The 23,572-nt window shown below is 45.6% G+C and overlaps 1 protein-coding gene across 1 annotated transcript in view; it reads left to right on the top strand.

Moving 5' to 3' along the window:
* LOC147014135 (gamma-aminobutyric acid receptor subunit alpha-2-like) overlaps window positions 1-23,572 on the top strand; it is a 287,780-nt gene that overhangs the window by 18,417 nt on the left and 245,791 nt on the right. Inside the window, exon 4 of the mRNA XM_085851834.1 lies at window positions 7,920-8,038. Within this exon, the coding sequence (XP_085707960.1) occupies window positions 7,920-8,038 (119 nt within the window). The remainder of the gene's footprint in view (window positions 1-7,919; window positions 8,039-23,572) is intronic.

Genomic DNA, 23,572 nt, shown 5'->3' with positions numbered 1-23,572 from the left:
TTCCGAGAAAAAAGTTGACGTCATAATATCACCGCTAATGGAAATCGCCTATACCATTATCTCCGAAACTAGGCAAGCTGTTTGAATTTTGTTTGCGGGAATCAAGCCGGGCATTAGCACAGATAATTTATCGCAAACCTGATACATCACAATGACGTCATATTCGTTTTTATGACGTCATCATTAAGAGGAAGAGGATCTTAGCTCATTTGAGCTTGTTTTTCACCATGGGGAGGTTAGCGCTCTCTCTCTCTCTCTCTCTCTCTCTCTCTCTCTCTCTCTCTCTCTCTCTCTCTCTCTCTCTCTCTCTCTCTCTCTCTCTCTCTCTCTCTCTCTCTCTCTCACACACACACACACTTCACTATTTTGCGTCTACTGTCACCACTGGATGCTCATCATCCTCGAGCATTGTGACTGGATTGCTCCATGCTTTTGTACATGCATAGCACAAGTAGAATGAGTGAGAGAAACACACAACTTTGTAAACTGTTATCTTTAGATGTGTTTTTAAGTTCCTCTTCCACCAAATCCTTTGTTCAAGGCTCCGATAAGCATGAGGCTCATGATAATCTGAGTTGAAACTGATTGTCTCAAAAAAGAGATGCCAAGATGGTTGCCACCCAAGTAATTGACAGACTGGACACCTTCTCTCCATTTTTCTTCATTGCTGTTCAGGGTGGTTGGTGCACGGTGTTACTCTTGGGGGTGCTACCTGTTTGGCTCCAGTTTGAGATGGCTGAAGACATGTCTTTCTGGAGTGGTTGGACTTCACCAAAGTTGTCACTTATGATTTCTTTATCTTTAGCAAAGATTAGCTCTTGGATCTGTGGACTTGCGTGATCACTCGGGGGTGGGGGTTGTAAACTTTTCCATTTATCTTGCATCTCATCACAGTTCCAGCCTCGACATGTTATGCTTGTGCTCGAGCTGTAGCAAAGGATAGATTAAAATATTTGGTGCAATACCATATCTCTGTCAGAGCCTGTTATTGATTCAAACTTTGCTGCATTGTCTTCCTTAAATTCCACCACACCAGTTTCTAGATTAATGAATTGGGTCCATGCACAAGCGAATGCTTATAGGATCAGGAGAGCCATAGCACTACAGTTCAAGAGTCTGCACCCTCTCATTGTAGCAACAGTGTAACATTTGGCCAAATTAGACTGCATGTGGTTTTGAACCCAGAACCGGCAACGGTGCTGGGTATCATGCTTCCTTGAGACTATCCTGCTACGCTTGGTGTATATGAGATTAGAGAATGCTGGAACAAAAAAAGAATAAAAAAAAACAGTCTTGTGAAAATTACCTCCTCTTTATATCACCAATAGGAAGTGGAGGTGATTTAATGTTATCTGTTCTTTGAAGCTCAAACTCCCACCAAGCACTGTCACTCTTTCCCGAAATTCTGTAAGTATTGTATCTAATCTTCAGCACTGTCTTGCTTCATCCCATAGATGCATATTCTCCTGATGGATTGGCTGCACCCTCATATTACTCTGCTTGCTACGAGACTCCCACCCACCACCTCCACCCCTCCTCCCTCCCCGCCACCCCATGTACAAATGGCTCTTCTGTGTGCAACACTGTAGGGTTGCTAACCGCAGCAATCTGTCGAGCCGCTCGTCATTGCATTTTCTGCCATGGAAGCAGGATAATCATGGACCATAAGCTCCACATTGTAATATCTGCACATTCAAAGTATTCTTTCTTAAATGTTTGACTGATGGATATTATTTTTGCTCTGACGTTATATCACGGCTTTTAACACAGTTGGCCAACACAGCTTTCAGTATTACTTTATTTGGAGTAATCTATGATATGCAAGTTGTCTTTCCAGGTGTAAAGGATGTACGACTGTAAATTTATTGTCTGAGTATGCACCTCGTTACTTCAAAGCCATCAGTACAGTGTTTGGCATTTGCATGATTTGGACGAAAGGTTGTCAGCATAACCAAAAGGCAATCCAAGGCATCTTGTGCTATTTTCTTAATAAACCCATAAGATGATCATTCTGGTGAGCGGAGAAGCACATGAGTGCTCGTAATATGCTCATGATCAAAACACAGAAGCACGTGATATATATATATATATATATATATATATATATATATATATATATATATATATATATATATATATATATATATATATATATATATATATATTGAGCAGGGAGCTAACGAGGGGTTTCAGTTTGTCAAGAGCCTCCGAGGAGATAACAGTTTGATGTCGCTGACAACTGCTCATTTCTCCACCTTGCTAGAATAGAACTTAACTTCACTTGGCCATCACCTACTGTCATTATATTTCTGCCGTGGCAATTGATATCAAATCGTTTCGTTTATATGTCCAATGATTAAAGTCTTCAATTACTCATGGAATCGCCAGGTACATATAGCCAATGTTTTAAGCACAGAGCTCTGCAGTTATCTAGACATCTGCACACTGCACACTGCAATTTTGAATAACTATGTGACAAAGTTTAATTTCCTTGAAAGAATATGACACAATCGGAATGATGATATTGCATGCCCCTTTACCAGCCATGTCTAAACCAGGCTGCGTGGGATTTATCTATGCTTATACGTTTGAACTTTGCAGAATCTGGCTGGCTCTTTGGACAGATAAACGTGCAGTGACTGCAAAGTTTCCTCTCTCTCAAAAGCAGAGTTGCCATCTCTGCTGCAACTGCTGTTGTTTACTGCCTGGGAATTCATTCACAAGAAGTCTCTTTGAACTTTCTCTCAAGCACTAGCTTATCCCATCCGGTTTGCAGTTGTCCTAACTTGGCATCCTGATTTTCATGCCAAGCTTTTTGCTGGCAAAAGACGAGGCTACCTTCATACAAGTCTTGCTCACTTTCTCCACTCTCATAGTCATGCTTCCATAAATAGAACCGTCTCTACTCTCCAAGTGGAGGATGAGTGAAGGCAGCATGATGGGTCCAGTGCTGTTTCTCATACCCAATATTGACCCTCTTGTGAACGAGGACTGTGAGAGTGGAGGGAGAAATGTTGGAGAACAGACGGTAGAAAACATAGACGACCAACCTGCCTGCAATGTTGGAGCAACAGACCTTGTACTTTTTGCCTTATCAGGGGAGATGCTGGTAATGTTGAAGCTATAAATTCCACAGAATCCAAGAGAGACAGATGTGAAGCTGGGGCAGCAGCCCATAGCAGAAAACAGTACTCCATGGAGCTATGGACAAAGGACTTGTACACTGTGAGTAGCTTGGATTTTCCAAGGAAAGTCTTGGATTGACAAAGGATGCCCAGTTAGTCTGTGGCTGGTTTTGGAGTTCAACTTAGTTATGTGGTTGGCCCAGGAAACAATACAATTCCACATACAAGCAACAGCTCAGCGGCAGCAGATTCCTTCTTGGCTGACCTGGAAATGATATTCTGCTCTAACACTTGAAAAAATGTCATTAATTCCAAGCAAAACTCACATTCTCATCCTGTAGAAAAACCCACATCATCTTTCATGGCCAGCAAGTGGAAGAGATTCACTCTCTTGAACTTCTATACCTTACCATCAGCAATGACATGATCTGAGCCAAACACAAAGCAAATCTGGCTTCCATACCTGGACACACACGGGGCATCCCCCATAATTCCAAGTTATTCCTTGAAAAACTGCAGTAGAATGGCACTTGGTAGAGCGCATACCTTCACCAGGCTGAACAGTTTACCTTTTGTATCCCACTGATAGGCCAGATCTGGATCTGGGCCAGAACCAATATCGAATTGGCTTGTTCTCGTCACCTAACCAACTCATCCACCAACTTTTGTCATAACTCGTCCACAACTTTTTGAAATATTGTGCAATATATTGTTTTTGGCCCCATCTCTCAATGGTGAAGGATCACTCATAAAATTAAAGAATCCTCATATACGGATCCTGATTCGCATCTTCACCAAAATCGAATCACTTCGTCCTTGTCACACAGCCAACCTGTCCACTTCGTCCGAATTCTTCCATAACTTTGTGAAATTTCGTGTTACACAAGGATACACAAGGAAATTAGACACAGGAGGAAGCCATTCGACCCATCATGCCTGCACCACATCACCACCAGACAAATTTAGAATAAATAAATAAATTTTGGGGTGAGAATATCATTTTTAGCCCTTTCACTCAATAGTGAAAAATCACTTTGGAAAAAATTCTCAGATCTGAATGCAGATCTTCAAAATCGAATCACTTCTTCCTTGTCACACACCAACCTGTCCACCAAGTTTCGTCATAACGTGTGGCCAACTTTTTGAGATATTGTGCTATATATAGTTTTTGACCCTATCTCTCAAAGGTGAAGAATCACTTTAAAAATTCTAGGATCCGTGTCCAGATGTTCACCAAAATCTAATCAATTTGTCCTTGTCACATACCCAACCTGTCCACCAAATTAGTCTGAATCCATCCACAACGTTTTGAGATATGCTGCTCACAGACAGACGGGTGAAAACATAACCTCCATCCTTCTTTGGCTGCAAGGCTTCTGTCCGTAGCTCATTGGAGTGCCACTCTTTTCTATGGACTGACGCCCCTGCTTTATTCATATCTATATCTCCTGGATTCTGTGGAACTTAAAGCTTCAACATTACTCGCATCACCCCTATGAGGCAGGAGCACAAGGTCTGTTTCTCTCAGATTGCTGATAGGTACGTGAGTAAGCAGCACACCCCTCCTTCACTCTTTTGCTGTATTTTACTGCCCCTCCTCCAGTCTTGCTCCCTTTGTTCTTATAGCTCTCTAATCATTCCCAAGTCTTATTAGTCTGATCCTCCCCAACTCTTATTGGATGCACACGTTCTTCCAGTAACCCTTCCTGGATAAACTCCTAAAATTCAGGCTGTCTGCCTACCTCCCCTTTTTTTTGTTCATCTTTTCTCTTGTTTGTGGGACCGCCTACCTGAGGCAATTAAATCCCACTCTTCTTTCCATGGCTTCAAGTTGGCGGTACACCAACATCTCATGTGATCCTCCATCCATATCCATGGTGGAGGAGGTGAGAGTAAGGGGAGAAGACATCTCCACAGAACACTTCGTATGAACCATTACCTAAAAACTAATAGTGATCATACACTTTGCTTTAAGTGGAAAGCATGGTATACGTGGGGAACTCAGGAGATATGGATGATACGTTTTGCTCTTTTGGTGTAATAAATATGGATACACCCCCATTATATATTTGATACTTTTTTGTGCGTTGTCCTACTGATAATGAAAAAAATGTCGAATGGCAATACTGACATAAAAAATGACAAAGTGTGCATACGTACGTCATCTTCTTTTATCCATTGGCTGTTATTAGCTAGATGCGTGTATTGTCTGCCATTAATCATGCTAAATTGTCTGCCTGATTGTGTGTGATCTTGTCAACCATGTATTATTTTGAACATTTTCAGAAACCGATATTATTGACGAGTTTAAATGGCTCATTTGTACCAAATATCCGACTGTCGATAATATTTTTCAAGGATTACCTATTTTATCAAAACTTCCTTAGTCTGTGTCACCTATCATCTTGATTATACAAAATGGAACATATTATGTCTGAGAGGATGGAGATGCAGTGTGTTTACCTTTGAGCTGTCTAGCCTGGGTTTGATTCTTGGCCCAACTATAAATTGTCGGATTGATGCTTCACAGGCTGGACATTACATCATGGAGTGTGCAGTCCCTCGAATAGACATTAAGCTGGGGATCCATCTGCCAGTTTTAGTTGATTGACATAAAAAAATCCTATGATGTGTTTCAACAAAGAGAAGGTGAGGTATTGCCAGCATCCTGACCAAATTTATGACTTGATCTTCTGGGGGCACTGCATCAGCAGCACAACTGTCACCCTTAGAAAATGGTGCACACCTATGGGCCAATTCACAACTGACTCGCAGTCCAATATGTATACAAATGAAGATGTGATGTTTTCGTCTTTATTGGATCAGTATTTCCAGTTTTTATTGGACCCATATACATAATGTGAGTTCCCACACAAAGACCTTTGACGCAGGAGGAGGCCAGTAGGCCCATCAAAGCCTGCACTATTATGACCGACCTATGGTCGTTTGTCTGTGCTCTACCCTTTTAAATGCTGAGCATCAAGCAAGGAAGCAGCATATAGCATTTTTAATCTTTGGTACGACTCAGATGAGGTTCGAACTGCAAACTTCCCAGACTCAGAGCAGGCAGTCTAACCATTACTCCATTGAGGCTGGTAAGCCTTTAGGATTACACTACCTTCTACATACTGTACATACCATAGAAATTACTACTGTCATCAAACTTCGATTTTAGTCAACCATGCACTATTATTATGGTCTCTTGCCTTGTTTTATGCTATTTTATTTGGGTTTCATACTGTGTGCTACTTTTTCCGTAATAACATACAGTTTGCGAATTGATGTACCTCGGCACCAGTTGCTTACACATCTTGCGACACAAAGTTAATTAATTATTGTCTGGTCCAGGCACTGCAACAAAAAGGTCACCATGATCTATGCCAAAGCAAAGAACCCATTGCCTGTTTTCACCAGATCATTGTGACACAAATGCAGCATCCACTGTAGTTTCAAAAGGAATGTTAACTGTTCAGATAGTAGCTTAATTTCACATTACAAATGCTTCATATACATTGGTATGAGGGTGTGAACAATGATTATAGGCCAAATGAAACAGTGACAGTCATAAATTAGAATACATTACTCAAGAGAGGAGCTTGTCTGGAGCTTTTCATGCAGATAAAGACTTCCAATCTCTCAGCCCTTTAATTAGCACCACCATGCATGCTCAAGCATTTCGACGGTCTTGACCCTTGGGTTACACCACATTCTCATCATCTCCTGCCGCTCGGAGACTTCTGGTCTCACACAACCCACCCCCACCTCTCATTATTCTTCCTATCATTTAGAAAGAGCCAATATTTGTTTTTCATTCATTTTTCTGGGCTCACCTCAAGCTGTGTACTTGGAATATTTTTCTAAATAAATTAGAAATATTGGCTTTACTCTCATATAAAACGATAGAAGTCCTTCCTGAAGTCCTTCGTGTCTTTCTCGACCACATCTATTCCCAACAATACCAGTTTGGTATATCTTCCTCAGAATCTTGCACACAGCTCCTGCCGAAACCTGATTTCTATATGTTTGTCATGTGATATTTCTCGACCAGAAACCATAGTATATATTCATCAGACGACAATGATTTCACCACCTTCACTTTTATAGTCCTGTCAGTGTGACACTTATTGCTTGCAGGACAACCAATCACAGTGTACTATATGAACACATGACTGTGCTGTGAAGCATTTGATTTTTATGCATGAGGTGAGATTCTATGATGTTGTACAGTGCAGTATTTACATTTTATACTCAGTTTTTCCTGTTTCATTAAGTGTTTCCAATACAGTAAAAGTAAATGTACTTTTTCATTGAAATACAACGATGTAAAAAGGAATTATTTTAGTTGATCGACAGTGGCCGTCTTGGTATCATGGATCAACCTCTCATTCTCAAATGTAATTAAACCACCCCGGCCCATCGATGATATATCTGAAGTTTTGGATTGGACGGTTCAGCGGTTCTGAAGATGTTTGAATCTTTTTGAAAAAGAATGGTAATCCAAGATGGCCATCAACCATTAGGCCAATCAACTTTGTTGGAGGCTATGACCGACATCTCATGATTTATAACAGCTCACTAATTGTATTGCAGCAACTATTGTGTCGTGCCTTTGACTTTTAAATCCTTCAACCTTCTTCATGAGTGTTTGTCACTGTTGAGCAGATATTATATTTGAATATTGAGGAAACTTGTGCCACATTCACACTTGAACTGTACCTTGAAAGATAGTATCATTAGCTCACTGTGCTGAGGATGGTGTTTGCAGTGTAAATGCAGGCCATGTGTCACCCACAGCCAGTGCAGTTTGATGCAGAATGATTTCCATGATTCCACCGACCACATCGCCATCATCACAGAAATGTTGGATAGACTCCTGGATAATTATGACTACCGACTCAGGCCTGGACTTGGAGGTAACTCGCTTGACTTGCCAGATCGATATAGCAATGAGTTAATTACCAGATATATATATATATATATATATATATATATATATATATATATATATATATATATATATATATATATATATATATATATATATATATATATATATATATATATTTGCATCATGCAATGCAATTCATTTTCATGAAATGTTTGACACAATTGTTCATTATTATTTATTGATTTATTGGACAATCTCTTCATGAACAATTCCATGTACAGTTTCCAAACTTTAAATTGTTTTCTCAGCCATAACATGAACACAGTTCTCTTGTGAGGAAATGTATTCGTCTGAGCCATTTTGCATCGCATAATATGGCAGATCACACAACATTGCTCAAGCTCTCATCTCAACACTGTTGACACAAAACAGCATGTGCACATTTTCATTATTATCACATTGTCTACAAGTATCATCACAGCACAATTTATTGCAGAACACCAATCGTATTTTTAATTGCATGGATAAGCCCTGAGTAGCCATGGAATAATGAGTTATTTTCATTTATTTGGGTTTTTTATGTATAAAAACATGAGAAGGCAATGGCAAACGGCCCAGTGTCTTCATTATCATGTGACTGCTTTGGCAGCACCGACGCCCTCAAAAGGGTAAGGACTCATTATCATCATCATAGTCATCATTGTCCTACAAAGTGTCAAAATGCCTCTATAAGCCTAAAAACAGCGCTTCATAGTACTAACTGGAAACAAATAACCATTCCATCTATATACCAATGTGTTTGCATAAAAAAGCAAATGTAATCCAGGTTTCATTCAAAATTAATCATATAGGATACAGTAAATGCCAAAGAACAGTTCAATTAGTAAGCATATAATAAATAATGTAAAAGTGCATAATCCTTTTTGTTTATTACAGTTCTCCAACAACATCGTTAATGTGTCCCTAAAAAGTGCGACATTGTTGGAAACAAATTTTCCCATTTAAATTAATGAAAATAACCTTTAATATGTCCCAAGTCTGAAGGTTTTTTGCACTAAAAACATGTTTAATAAGTCTATAAAAGCATATTTTTTGTATACTTGCATTCAATTACATCCTAATCATAAAATATAATACCTGATAAACAAAAAAAAAATAAGTAAAAGCATCCCATATTTTCTGGTGTACAAACTGTGGCCGTGTATTATCCCCACCCCTGTTTTTCACCCACAAAAAAGAAGCTTCTCCCGTTTATTAACCACACCCATGTTTTTCACCCTCAAAATAAATGAATATGTTGATCATTTTATTTTCTGATCTCGATCTACATAACAGTAAATACGTTTGTACATTAACTTTGTACGGAACAAAGTGACGGAGGTATCAACATGCTTACTCCCATGTCCACTTAATTTCATCTTAATTAAACAGTCTTATTCTAATTTTCAAGAAATTGAAGAGAGAGGAGAGGATACTAATATGTTTTTATTTTTCTTTCTTATTTGTTAATACTGCATTATGAATTTCTGGCCCCAAAGGGCCATTGGGATTTGATGAAGCTTTTCAGCTTAACCCGAGGAAATCCTCGTCAATGCTTTCTTCGTCAAAGACGGCATATAACTCTTTATCCAAATCAGGGTAGAGCAAGTCCCCATCGCTGTCTATGTCACTGTCACCATCATTTGCAGCCTCCTCCTCCCAAATGATGTCATTCTCTGTGTCGACCATGTTGTTGGAGATACAGCATTTCAGAGATGTTCGCTTGATGATGTCTGACGGTATCTCCTCCCACACCTTGACAATTCAACCACAGATCATCGGAAAGTCAACCTTTCTCATCCTCCCACTCTTGGTGTAGGTCTTCTCCCCACTCATTATCCAGTCAGTCCAGCAGAAACATAGCCCGTCCTTGAATGGCTTGTTGATGGACACATCGAGGGGCTCTAGGAGCGATGTCATCCCACCTGGGATGATGATGAGATCAGTGTTGGTCTGATGGAGCAACGCTTTGGTGTCGTCTGTCTTGTGACAACTGAATGCATCCAGGACTAGCATGTTCTGTCATCGGGAGAGACCGCCATCTGACCTACTTCTCCAGACTGTGCGCACCCAGTCCTGGACCAGTTCCTCATCCATCCACCCTTTCTGCTACACAAACAATGACACCAGCTGGAAGCTTGTCTTTTGGCATTGCATTCCTCTTCAACATGACATACGGTGGAAGCTTGCCACTGTCTGTGGTGCAGGCAAGCATGACGGTGAATCGGTCCTTCTAGTGACCAGTAGTATTGATCGTCACATTGCACGCAAGCTTATTTGAGGTGGATGCTCCATTATTAGACTCCAGCTATTGTGAATAATTCTTCTTTTGATGTGAGACCATGTGTTCTTCTTTTATTTTTAATGGTGTTTTCAGAGCCGCGAGGCTCGATATATGCCACACACCTAAACTCCGGGTGTCTCCAGACGTTTCTGAGCGTGGCTTTATTTAATTTTTCAAAATTTAAATGGCGAAATTGAGCTTAACAGCAGTTCCAACTGCTTAAAAAAAGTGTTCATTTGGAATATAATTGAAATTCAGCATTGATCATTTTTAAGACTGATTATTTTTCTATACACATGTATTAACTGCACCCCAAACTTTTACCTTTTTTGGCGATAAAAAAGTGCGGTTAATACACTGGAAAATATGGCAATATAGATCGATGCTAATAAAAGGCTGTGTGTGTGTGTGTGTGTGTGTGTGTGTGTGTGTGTGTGTGTGTGTGTGTGTGTGTGTGTGTGTGTGTGTGTGTGTGTGTGTGTGTGTGTGTCCTCCATAACTCCAAAACTATAAAACCTAGCAGTCTGAAACTGCATGTATGCTAAGAAAACAACAAGGAAGTTCAAGAGTGAAAATTGGGTGTTTGGGTTAATTAAAACACCCCTTTTGAAGATAATTAACGGCCTTGTTTAATTATATCCTTCATCAGGCGATCCTCGGCAACCTCGCTGTCTGGGGTCTTAAGGCGTTTCCTGGGTAACCTCGCTGGGGTCTGAAGCCGCCATGTTTTTTGACCTGCTCAACCTCAATTTGACTTGGAAGTTGCCGTTCATCAAAGCTACGAATCGCTGGGTACATTGCAATGCATGTAAATTCCTGGAGACGTCAGCGTTTGTTGTTTTATTTTATTTCTGCATATGCGGTCGCCACGAGTATCTCTTAAACTAAAACGAATTACAAAATTTAAGCTCCAGAATCAAACTTACAAGCAGTTCTGGCTCCGAGAAAAGTGTTCATTGGTCTAATTCAGACATATGTGACATTTTGGGCATCTCCAGTCGGTGTATGTTAAATATGACAGGTCGGTGATTGCCAGTTGCGTGCCAAGGGAACCATTTCATATCGACAGTTTTGTTGGAGTGCTTGGTTGAATGCTTAAGCCACTTGGCGAGCTCTCTCCAAGTTGCTTGGTTGTTTTTTTCAATCTCACATCGATGAGACGTGTGTTTCTGCCTTTGTTGGGTCCCGCGGTGCCGTGCGGTGACTCGGGAGGTGTTTATCCACTGAAAATGTGCAAGGATCACTTTGTATGATCTCCATTTGTAATCCACCTCTCACTTTGACATTCATACATATTGAAAAAATCAATAAAGTCCATTCAACCAGGTGTTCGCCATGTTTGTTATGACTGTGAAGGCATAAAGTATAGATCGACATTTTGTGTTCTCTGGCTTGATACATTTTTGAATTGAATTTCGCTAACTACCCACTTTAAATCCTCTTTTAAAGAACGCTGTTTCAAGGTAAATCTTTGAGTTGGTCGTTTTTATTTACTTGATCCGTGTGTACACTTGCACATGTGTGTATGTGCATAAACTGTATTACCACAATGGTATTTGGCACCGGTGTGTGTGTGTGTGTGTGTGTGTGTGTGTGTGTGTGTGTGTGTGTGTGTGTGTGTGTGTGTGTGTGTGTGTGTGTGTGTGTGTGTGTCATTGATTGGTATCTTCATATGCAAGTTTCAGAATGTGGAATGGAGTTCTCCCAGGCTGCGTCACAGTATCCACCTTTATTTCGGTAAGGGGTCATGATTCATGGACCAAGCTGTGAAGTTTTCTGTTCTCAAAAGTTTTGTGTTGAGGGCTCCCTTCAGGATCGTTACTAAGCCTTGAACAGCTTCCAACTGTAGTTTGTTTGTAATAATATTCCGAGGGATGGTTTTTAATATCTCTGTGAGGTTCTTCATCATCATTCCCGTGAGGTTCTTCATCACCACTGGTACAACTTTGGCATTCTTCAGTTTCCAGAATATTTTCACTTCATTCTTGAGGTCTTGGTATTTGGTCATTTTCTTGATTTCTGCATTATTTAGTCCAAAATCACTGGTATTAACACCTCACTTAGCAATGTCTTCTTCTCGCTTTTTTGAACCTAAGGATGATGTCTGGTCACAATGCTTTGTTTACGATGCTCACGCTCGATGGGATCATTAGGTCGTACGTGAGTGGTACTTTGATGTTTTCAGTCCATGCTTTTGGTTAATTTTCCCACAAATTTTCTGGAACTGGGATATCAAAGTATTTGCAGATGTGCCAGTGGTTAACATTACAAACTCTGTTGTGTCGTTGTGTGTACAGCTGTTCTGACATGAGTATTTTTATTTATTTGTGTTCGGTCATTAAGCATAACATATCACTCTTTGCGAACGCCACCTCCACCCCTCACCTTTCTTCTTTTTTTTTTTTCCTCCTCCCCCACCCCCCACTCTCTCTCTGTCTGTCCCCTCCTCAATCCCCCCTCCGAATAAAATGCAGCACTCTCCTCTCACACCTCTGTCGCTCTCCCACTGTCTCTCTCTGTTTGTCTCTGTCTCTGTCTCTGTCTCACTCTCACCCCTCCCTCCCACAATGTGTCGCAACTCCCTCTCCCCACCTCCACTCCTCACCTTTCTTTTTTTTTTCCTCCTCCCCCACCCCCCACTCTGTCTGTCCCCTCCTCAATTCCCCCTCCGAATAAAATGCAGCACTCTCCTCTCACACCCCTGTCGCTCTCCCACTGTCTCTGTTTGTCGCTTTCCCACTGTCTTGCTCTGTCTGTCGCTCTCTGTCTCTCTCTCTCTCTCGCTCTCTCTCTCTCACCCCTCCCTCCCACAGTGTGTAGCAACTCCCTCTCCCCACCTCCACTCCCTTGCTCTTCTCCCCTTCCTAGCTTCCCCTTCTTCACTTCCCCTCCCTTCCCTCCATCCTCTCTGCCTCCCCCTCCCCCATTGCCCCCCTCTCTCTCTCCATTTCTCTTTCTCCACCCCCTCCCATTCACATCACCGTCAGTGAAGCAACAGGTTGTATTTGCAAGTATTAAATAACAACAAAGTAACATGCAAAGTCATGTACAGTACTTTACTGTATTCACCAACGATGGGCATGGATGGAGCTTGCAGAGGTGGAGTGGGAGAGAAAATGGTGCTGGAGTGACCTAATGGGAGGAGGAGGATGGAGAAGGATCCACCCTTCCTCCCCCCCACCTCCCACCCAAACGCCTCTACGTCATCGTCAACACTGGGTGGTTCTCAACACTGTTCGGATTATTCTGATCCTCGATCCACATCAGCAGCATCCACTCAATATTCTCCACCATGCTGCCACGAGGATGGCTAGTCCTTTTAGCTATTAACTGGGTCACATTCGTGCTGCTACCTTTAATCCCATCACCGCTCTTAAAGATGCTCCGTAAGGTCATTAGTGGCAGGCAAAAAGATCTATCAATGACCACCGCCCTCTCTCATCACTCTCAATATGTCTCACAATGTCCGTTTTGGTCTCCAAAGACACCAATTTCCTTTACTTCTCGGCACCAGGCTCATTAGCATGACGTTTATCACTCATGTTTAACGGAAATTAACTTCACAAAAACGAGCGTAGTTCAGCAGGTGGATGCTGAATGAAAAACTAAAAGGGCGTGGGTTGGGGAAGTGTTCCAATTAATACTTTGTTTACCTCTATAATAGTCACAACAGTTACATCCTTATGTGTACAGTACTGTATATAGTACTGTCGTTAATTTTTATTTACATTTTGCTCATGCAGTATGTATTTGTAATAAAGCAAATGTGTGAACGTTATTTGCCAATCCATGGAGTCCTTCCAGAGATCCAATCGGCGCGGCGGATATGAGGAGGTCGACATTCCTGGAGCTCGTCATCACGACACGATTAGCAGCTCCCATGCCTTTTCCTTACAATTCATTGGTTCGCTGGCGCCAGCAGTGACCACTATTTTCGTTGTGTCTGTGTGTCTGTCTGTCTGTCTCTGTCTGTCTGTCTGTTTGTGACTCTCTCCAGAGCATAGCTCCGTGACGTTTGATGCAATCTTGATGAAACTTTGACACAAGCTAGATATCATGGTCTAATTGTGTCTATTTGTATGAGGGGCGCCCCATGCCCCTTGTGGGCGGAGCTACGCCCACTTGAACTTTTTTCTCGATTTTTTTCTCGCAATTTAATTTCCTCGAAGCTGTGCGTAATGTCCATAAGTATAACATATAAAAAATCCGATTTGATTTGGTCAATTTTGACGGAAGAGATAGGTTTTTACGGTAGGGCCTCCTCAAAAGCTTCCACTAACTCAATTGTACCAATCGTGGCATTGTTCAATAATGTCCACGAACCATCGTCGCCTCCCGGCTTGTTTTCATTTTTAATCACGAGTCAATCAACACGTCAATACTGTATTTCATCGTGACTTTTGTTCATCACCAAGACTATTGAGTGAGGTGGATTTTGTTTGTTTGGTTGTTTGGTCTGCTTGACATCTTAAAGCAACGGTGGCTTCACACTAATAAACCCTTTACTTCACCAACCGCGGGATGGATGACGCAGAAGGAGTAATCATCAACCGGACTTCATTTATACACGTCATTGCATTTCAAATATGGGAGAGATTTCTTTTTCTGGTTTAAACTTCCTCATCACCTGGTTTAAACACCACCATTATAACCAGCACATTGAAAGGAATAATCACCACAAGTACCAACCACCGAGAACTGGTGACATCATGTGGAAATGTCACGACGTTGAAAGAAAAGTGATCCCTTTTTTAACTTTTGGTGAGCGACGTTATATTAAAGTGGCGCTTCTTTGAAGCGACGTTGTCGGAGAACTTACTGTATTTTGATAAATGTAAACACTATAAATACCCCAAAATTATTTGACAATTTTAAAGTTTTGCAGGTCGACCTTTAAGCCTGTATCTCACTGGGCTGCGACAGCTCGCGACTAGTTGAAGACACAAAATTGCGATAAAATAGCGATAATTTTCACTTGGAATCACACTGGATTTATTTTTGCGTATGTCTCACGAATATCTCACATTTGCGTATGTCTCACGTCATTGAGAACAAATTGCGATGTAATGACGAAACTCTCAGGGGTCCCAGGACAGATTATCATCATTTTTTTTCTCCAATCAGTCACAATTTAGTTTCATAAGGCGCCAATCCCTCACAAAGTTGTCACATTTGTCGCACCTTCTGACTCACGGAAACTAAACTGAGGAGGGTTCGAGACCGGTTCGAGACAACCGCGACGACTCTGCGACTATTTTGAGAGAAAATTTTATCGCACGAATTTTTTGAACATGTTCAAAATTCAAGCGACACCAGAGCGACGTCCTGCGACTCACGCCAGGAAATTGAGAACCACCATGAATGTTTCGAGACATTTTGGAGAATCCCGTTCGCATTTTGTCGCGAGCTGTCGCAGCCCAGTGAGATACAGGCTTTAACACCCTAATCTTGACTTTCACCTATGTTTCCAGAATAAAGGTCTATATTGCTTCTCAAGACACTCGCCTCAAAGCTTCAGACATGAAATCCTTCCTCTTCTCCAATGGCTTGATTTCCAATCATCAATTTGGTTTCAGACCAGGTCACTCTACCCTGGATATGCTGCTACTGCTCTCCCATCAATGGATGGAGGTCCTCAATGCCAGACAGGAAATCCGAGCCGTATCCCTGGGCATATCACGTGCTTTTGACACAGTCTGGCACCCTGCACTACTCACCAAACTCTCTTCCCATGGTATTCAAGGCCATCTCCACTCATGGCTCGCAGACTTCCTCTCCTGTCGCAGTCAACGTGTGGCCCTAAATGGAGTTCTTTCATCCCCTCTTCCTGTGCAGGCTGGAGTTCCTCAAGGTAGCGTTCTGGGCCCTGTTCTTTTTCTGGTTTTCATCAATGATCTCTCGGACTCTCTGGAAAATCCTCTATTTCTCTTTGCCGATGACTCCACCCTCTGCCGTACCATCTGTTATCCCTCAGACCGGCAAGCAGCAGCTTCTTCGCTCACTGCAGATCTGGATAAAATCACAAACTGGTCCAACACGTGGAACATGTCTTTCAATCCACACAAATCTCACACTCTCACTATGTCTCTTCGAAAGGACCGTTTACAAAACCCCCATCCACTTTCTCAACAATCCTCTGGAAGAAGTCTTTTCTTTCAAGCTTCTGGGTCTCACTATCTGCCATGACCTTTCCTGGGAAAGTCACATTTCCAACCTTGCCTCAAAGCCAGTCGCCGACTGGGAATCCTCCGTCGTGCAAAGTCCTTCCTCGGCCCTCTTGAGCTCCTGACTACTTACAAAGCTTTTGTCCGTAGCCTGATGGAGTACTGCTCTCCCCTCTGGGCTGGTGCTCCTGCCTCCCACCTTTCTCGGCTTCACGCTGTCGAAACCAGGGCTTTTAAGATCATTGGCATCTCCCGCAATGAAGCTGAGTCTTTGGGCCTCTCACTCAATCACCGCAGGTTGGTCGGTGGTCTTTCTGTCTTCTACCGACTCCTCTCCAGCCTTGCCCCCCCCTGCTCTCTCTGCGATTTGTCCCAACCACATTTCCACAGGGCGCTCAAGGTCCGCCAACAACCCCCTTCTGGTAAAACTACCAAAATCACGAATCACTGCTCATCTTCACTCTTTCATTCCTCTTTGTTGCCGCCTTTGGAATAAACTTCCTCACTCTATTCTTTCCCATTCTTCCTTCCAGGCTTTCAAAACAGCTGTTCACCACCACCTCTTATCTTCCCCCATCCAAATCCTCGATCTTTTCTACCCCCGATAATCCACCCAAGCCTACTTCCTTCAATTCTCCTGCTTTCCTTCCTGAAAGTCCCTGTAATGTCCATCTTCTCTTCGCCATGTTCCCCGTCCCATCCCCATCCCTCTCCCTTCCACAGTTCACCTAATGTGTCTGTTCCCCACTGTTTTGTCCCTTCCACTCCCGCCCCTCTTGTCTCATGCCTCCTTGCTGTGAGTTGTGTGTTAGCTCTCATACGAGCCTCGACCAAGGTATACAAAAAAAAAAAAAAAAAAGCTGTCTCGCCTGTATTTGAATCTCGGCCCAGCTATAAACTGTCACCCCGGTGTTACACAGGCAGGGTGATTCATCATTGTGTGCGCCATTCCTCGGTTGGATGCTAAACCGGTGTCCCATGTGTCGGCATTAGTTGGTGGATGTTAAAGATCCCAGGGTGTCCTTCATGAAGAGGAGGCAAGCTATCGCTGGCACAATGATCAAATTCCAAATTCCTGACATGACCTTAATCGAACATCAGGCCTGGCCTACCACCTACCTGTTTGTAAACGGCTTGGGCCCAGCTTGTCCTGGCCAACACCACAAAACCGTGGAAGTAATTGTGGTCGTCTGACAGGATGGCACAGAGATACTGTCGAGCCAGGGTTTGAATCCCAACCCGACGATAAACTCTCTTATTGGTGCTTTGCATGCAGGGCATTGCGTCACAAGGAAGTACACACGCCTCTCGAATGGATGTGGAGCCAGGTGTCATGTCTGTTCGCATGATGTTGTTTCTATTAAGAGTCTCAAGGTGTCTTTCCTGAAGTTATCATCATCATATGGCAAGTTATCATCACCACCATGAACAATTTACAAATCCCTGCCCTCACCAGTTTCAGTTGAACATCAGGCCTAGCCAGGTGATTTGTGAAAGACTCGGGCACACCTTCTCTACAGCCAACCTGACGAAGAGCTGGAATTAATTGGTGCCATGAAAGAAGTAGTGGGAGACTTTCACAAGCTAAAGAAAGCTCAAGGCAGTGTCTTGGTGGCTTTTATTATGATTATTTTCTTGACCAGCAAAGAACACGTTATTCCGTAGGGGTCAATTCCCCTATATTCCGTAGGGGTCAATATATAATATATATATATATATATATATATATATATATATATATATATATATATATATATATATATATATATATATATTGTTGCGAATTCACGCCCGCCGGCGTGCGAACGGCCACGTAACTCGAATCGCGGCACGTCGCCCACCGGACGGACAATTCTGTCGTGACCCTCTCGGACTAACGCCGGGAGCTAGTCACGGGTGGGCCTTTCGGCCTCACCACGATCGTGCCAATCGGCCCCCCGCGTGGGATAGGGTTGTTCGCCAAATTCGACCTACCTAAGTCCCTACGCGGAGGGTAGACCGGGCGATCGCACCTCGCCGCAGGTCGACTCCGGACACGGGCCACTTAAGCGACCCGTTCCGTACTATAGGGATAACCGAGCAGTGTTATCGTCGGCCTCGGCAGTTCCGATTAATTATCAGGCGTATTAAGCCCACTACCAACCCTTTACGTGAAGCAAGATGGAGATTCAATTAAAGAAAAGACGAAGCGAAACGGGAAAAACAGTTCAACATAAGGCACATTTATTCCGCGGCACACGGAAAGCACACATATATACAATTACAACAATTATGCACCAAAAGCAGATGTTACAAAAGAAACACAACAATGCAGATCTACTACCGACTACGCGAGCACACGGCAACACTTACACAGTTTTACTTTACAGACGGCGCCGACAACACATTTACTCAAAAGCAAAAGAAAAGGGGCCACCCTCAAAGACAAGGGGGCAGACGGGGCCTGTGGGCCGCGAGACCGGGTGGATCCTCCCCGTGTCTTGTGATGAGCCGCAAATGTGGTGGCGGTGCCCCGACTCCGCGCTCCTTCGTGGGTTTCGTTGTCACTGCTTGGAGTGGGGTGGGAACGGGGCCCCCTTTTCGCACTATCTCAGCGCGGGGGGGAAAAAGGGGGGAATTGTTGATGCTCTGTGAAAGAGGATAGCTGGCTTGCTTGGGTCCCGCGACGAGCGACTCCACTGCGACCTCGTCGCCGACCGCCGTCTTCCTTGCCTCGGACCCGAGCTATTCGACCTCCTCCCCAATTCTCCTCAGCCGACTGCAGCAAATCACCTCGACCGCGCTCCGGGCTTCAGGCTTCCCCTCTCTGCAGCTCCCCGACTTGACTGCCTCGACCTTCCTGACTCCAACTCACTGCCTCCAACCTTCTCTCCAACTCAAAAACTCCAACTCTTCTCCAACTCACCTCGACCGAAAAACTCACTGAATTCGCCCCGCACTCGGCGCTTTATAGTGGTGTAGGAGAACCCATATGCAAATTTCTGGATCAGAACGAGCTCGGGGGAGGAGCCACGCTCGCCCATCAGACGGAGAAAAAGGGGCGTGAATCTCCCCTGATCCTCGAATTTGCATATATCGATTCTACTCCGACACGCCTGGAGGCGGGGCCAAACCGCCCCGCGCTTGCTTATTGGACGGATCAGAAGTGGGCGTGTATCATTCCTGATCCGACTTCTCCTCGGAAAGGCCGCACTTTGTACCCGCGGCTCGGCGCGCGCCCTGTACGAGTCCAGGACAGCCTGACGCTCGGTGCCCACAAGCGGTGTGGGAATGGCCGCAGAAGGAGAGGCGAAGGTGGTGGAGGGTCTAAAGTGGCGGTCCATGGCCATGGCGACGTTTGGAATGGCGGTGATGCGATGTTTGCGGGAGCGAGTTGTGAAGGTAAAGGTCGTGGCTGTTGGCGTTGTTGTTGTGAAGCGGCGTTGCGGTTGGTGGTTGTTGTGTGATGGCGGTTGAGACGTGGTTGGTTCAAAATAAAGATAGAACAGAAAAACGGCTATCTTAAAGGGTCGCAGGCCGAATGAATCACATTTATTCCCTCTAAACAACGGGTTTGGGGCTAACTACACATGTACTTACAGAGATAGCTCACCTACGGGACCTGAATGGTGGTTTGCGAATTTCCTCAACCGTAACAATATATATGAGCCTGGTGTTGGCGCAGTGGTTAGGGCAGCGGCTTGGGATCCAAAAGGTCCTGAGTTCAAGCCCCGTTGGGCCACTGAATTAATACACCAGGGGGTTGACTCAGCCTGTCATCCTTCCGAGGTCGGCGAAATGAGAACCAGTATACTGGGCCGGTGTATACCCCGGTTAAAATAGGTCAGGTCAGGTATGGGAGCATGTGCCAGAACAGCGCGTCGCTGCGTACACTTTCCGCCGGTACTCCAGGGGCCTCCGTCTGGCCATCCCCCAGGCAGATGCCAGGCCCATCCCCATCTCCTTGAGATGATGGTCAACCTGCTGCAACCACGAGGCATGTGGTCGGCCCACTGGCCTCCTCCACTCATGACACTCCCTCGCTGAGAGAATCTGGTGAGCAGGATCAGCGTCAGGAAAACGAGCCACATGTCCATACAGCTGCAGCTGATGCTCACGGACTATGCAGGAAAGAAATCTCATCCGAGTCTCTCTCTCAGCAACCTCTCGTTGGACACAAAATCCGACCAGCGGTAGCCAAGGATTCTCCGAAGAGACCTGGTACCAAAGGAATTAAGTCTCCGTCTCAGATCCTTGGTCAGAGTCCAAGTCTCGCATCCATAGAGTAAGACTGGAAGTGCCAAGGACCTGAAGACTCGGACTTTCGTCCTCCCGCAGAGGTACCGGCAGCGTCACATCCCATGATCCAGTGAATCCATGACTCCCCAGGCCCGACCCAGACGTCTATTGACCTCTGAATCACAGCCAGCAGAGACATGAATATCACTGCCAAGGTAAGTGAATCTCTCCACGACATCAACATACTCACCACAAACAGACACAGACAGGACAGCAGCATCCAAGATGTCACTGAAAGCCTGGATCTTAGTTTTGACCCAAGAAACCCATAATCCCAGCAGCTCCGGCTCCTCATTCAGCTCCTCGAGGGCCCCCAAAAGGATATCTAAAGTCTTCGCAAAGCCCTCGGTACTCTACGAAGGTCTCGAAGAGAGCACTGGCACATCTGGAGGTACGAACCAGAGATCCAGTCCGAGGTGCGCCAGCCAGTCCCGACCCAAAAGGGCAGGCCCCTCCCCTCGTACAACGAACACCGAGAGCCGGGCGCGTCGATCTCGGTAGCGCACTGAGACGTCGGCCCTCGCAAGCGGTGCAATCGCTTCACCGGTGTACGTGTATAACGACAAGGCCGTCTTGACCAGGTGAATACCGCGAAGACCACGAGCCGCCTGCTCACCCATGACCGACACCGCAGCCCCGGTATCCACGCAAAACACATTCGGTTGGCCATTCACTTCGACCTCTACCGTGAAAGGCGTCGTCATCTCCGAACCAACGGAAAACAGACTCAACCGTGGTTGCATCTCCTGCTCCAGCTCGCTGGCATCGTCATGCCCCGGTTGCAGGCCGATCTCCAGGTCACTGGGGTCCTCCCGCACCTCGTCATCCAAGACCCCAACGGAGGCCCCCGCCATCCGACACGCGCTTCAAATGTCCCACCTTGTGACAATGCAAACACACGGTGTTCTTATACGGGCACATTTGTCGCAGGTGCGGACCCCCACACCCCCAGCACCCCCGGAAAGCCCCTTCGCTCCAGGTGCGACCGTGCTGCGGTGCCCCTTCGCTCCCGGTGCGACCGTGCTGCGGCGCCCCTTCGCTCCCGGTGCGACCGTGCTGCGGTGCGCGCCCTCGTCCCACACCGCTAGGCGTGCGTGCAACCTGCGGCACTTGAGCCATCGCGCGGACTCCGGGCTGCGCGACCTGCGGCACTTGTGCGGTCACCGCGTGGACCTCGGGATTAGCCGCCATGCCCCAGCTGGAGCTACTCATTACGTCCTGGCCAGCAATGGCGCGGACATCCGTGAGTGTCTGCTCGACAGACGAAGCAGTCGCGACCGCCGAGTCGAATGTGATGTCGGTCAACCGCAGGATGGCTGCTACCATCTTTGCGTCTCGCAGACCAGAAATAAAACGATCTCTGAGCCGTGCCGGACGCTCCTCTGTCGTGAATTTGCACGGCACAGCCGAATGCTTCACCCGTGCTACGAAGTCCGCAACGCGCTCCTCGCCACCCTTAGCGAGATGATCGAACTGGAACCGCGCGAGACGTAAAGACTTCTCTGGCGCCAAGTGGGTCTTCATTTTCGCCACGATGTCCTGAAAGGATAGCACATCATCACTGGGCCTATTTGGAGCCACCAAATGACTCAGCAGCCGGTAGTGCTCCATTGATAGCGAGGCGAGCAAGATCGCCTTGCGTTTCTCTTCATCCTCTACATCATTCGCCCGAAAGTAGCAACCTAACTGTTCAGAAAACAACTCGAACTCATCTCCCCCGAACATGGGTACGCGTCCGTGCGCCGTGCCCCGACCTTCTGCCATGCTCGTGCTGGCGAGACCCTTGGCTCCGTAGCTTGGAACCGCCCGGGTTACTTGCCGCCCTGCACACGCCGATCCGAAAATCCTCGTCAGCCAACTGTAATGTACTGAATGGAAGATGCTCAGCAGGCAGACACGAGCGGAGGAACAGTCGAGCTGGGCTGTGTTGCACAAGCGCGAGCGCGGGCGTACTCTGCCCAGCGGCTCTCCTTTATTACGTATGCACACGCACAAGCCGCGTTCGACTACTGCATTCCTACGACGCCTCAGGCGGCGCGCACACCTTATATCCCTTGCAGACACAATGACCACTCCGACCACTCCCACACCACCATGCCCTTCCCCGTAGGCCCGCAGACTCCACCACACAGTCCAAATCCGAAATCCTGCCTAAACTTTGTCCGTCGCGGGATCGGCAACATTCACCGCGCTCGTTTCCGGACCGGGACTTCACTCTCGCAAGCGAGCACGTGGGGGCCTCGTGCGTTGCACAGCACGGACCTCGCGCTCGCTGCTGGGCGAACCCGGCACGGTTCCCGAAACAACTGCAGCCGCTTCTCGGCTTTTGTCCCTCTGTCGCCGTCGTAGTCTCCATTCCACCCACGCACACCTGCGTGTTACGACGCTCACACTCCACTCCATTACATTCACCCCGGGAGACGCGGCTGCATGTTCACACATGCCCACCAACATCTCCCTCACACACAGCGACCTTGCACACGCTGTCTCTCTCACACTCAGCCGCTCACTCACGCATGCCATTACCCTTGCACACGTGGCTCCACTCACTCGCGGCCTTTCACTCACTCGTGCCATTTCCCTCACACAAACCATACTACTCACACACGCGGGGGCAATCGCTCGCGGTGCCTCATCCACACATGGCATGCTGGGAAGCACGATCTTCTGCACACTTACCACCACACGACTCACACACGGGGTCTTTGTCACCCACCCGGTCGCTCTCACACACGCCCTTGCACCCGCGCTATGCGTGCATTGCAGCATGCATTTCGCCACACTCGTGAACACA

Source organism: Eptatretus burgeri, chromosome 13 (genome assembly GCF_056783735.1).
Source record: "Eptatretus burgeri isolate ZD-2024b chromosome 13, Ebu_testis_v1, whole genome shotgun sequence".
NCBI lineage: Eukaryota > Metazoa > Chordata > Myxini > Myxiniformes > Myxinidae > Eptatretus > Eptatretus burgeri.
This window is presented reverse-complemented; position numbering and strand designations above follow the sequence as displayed.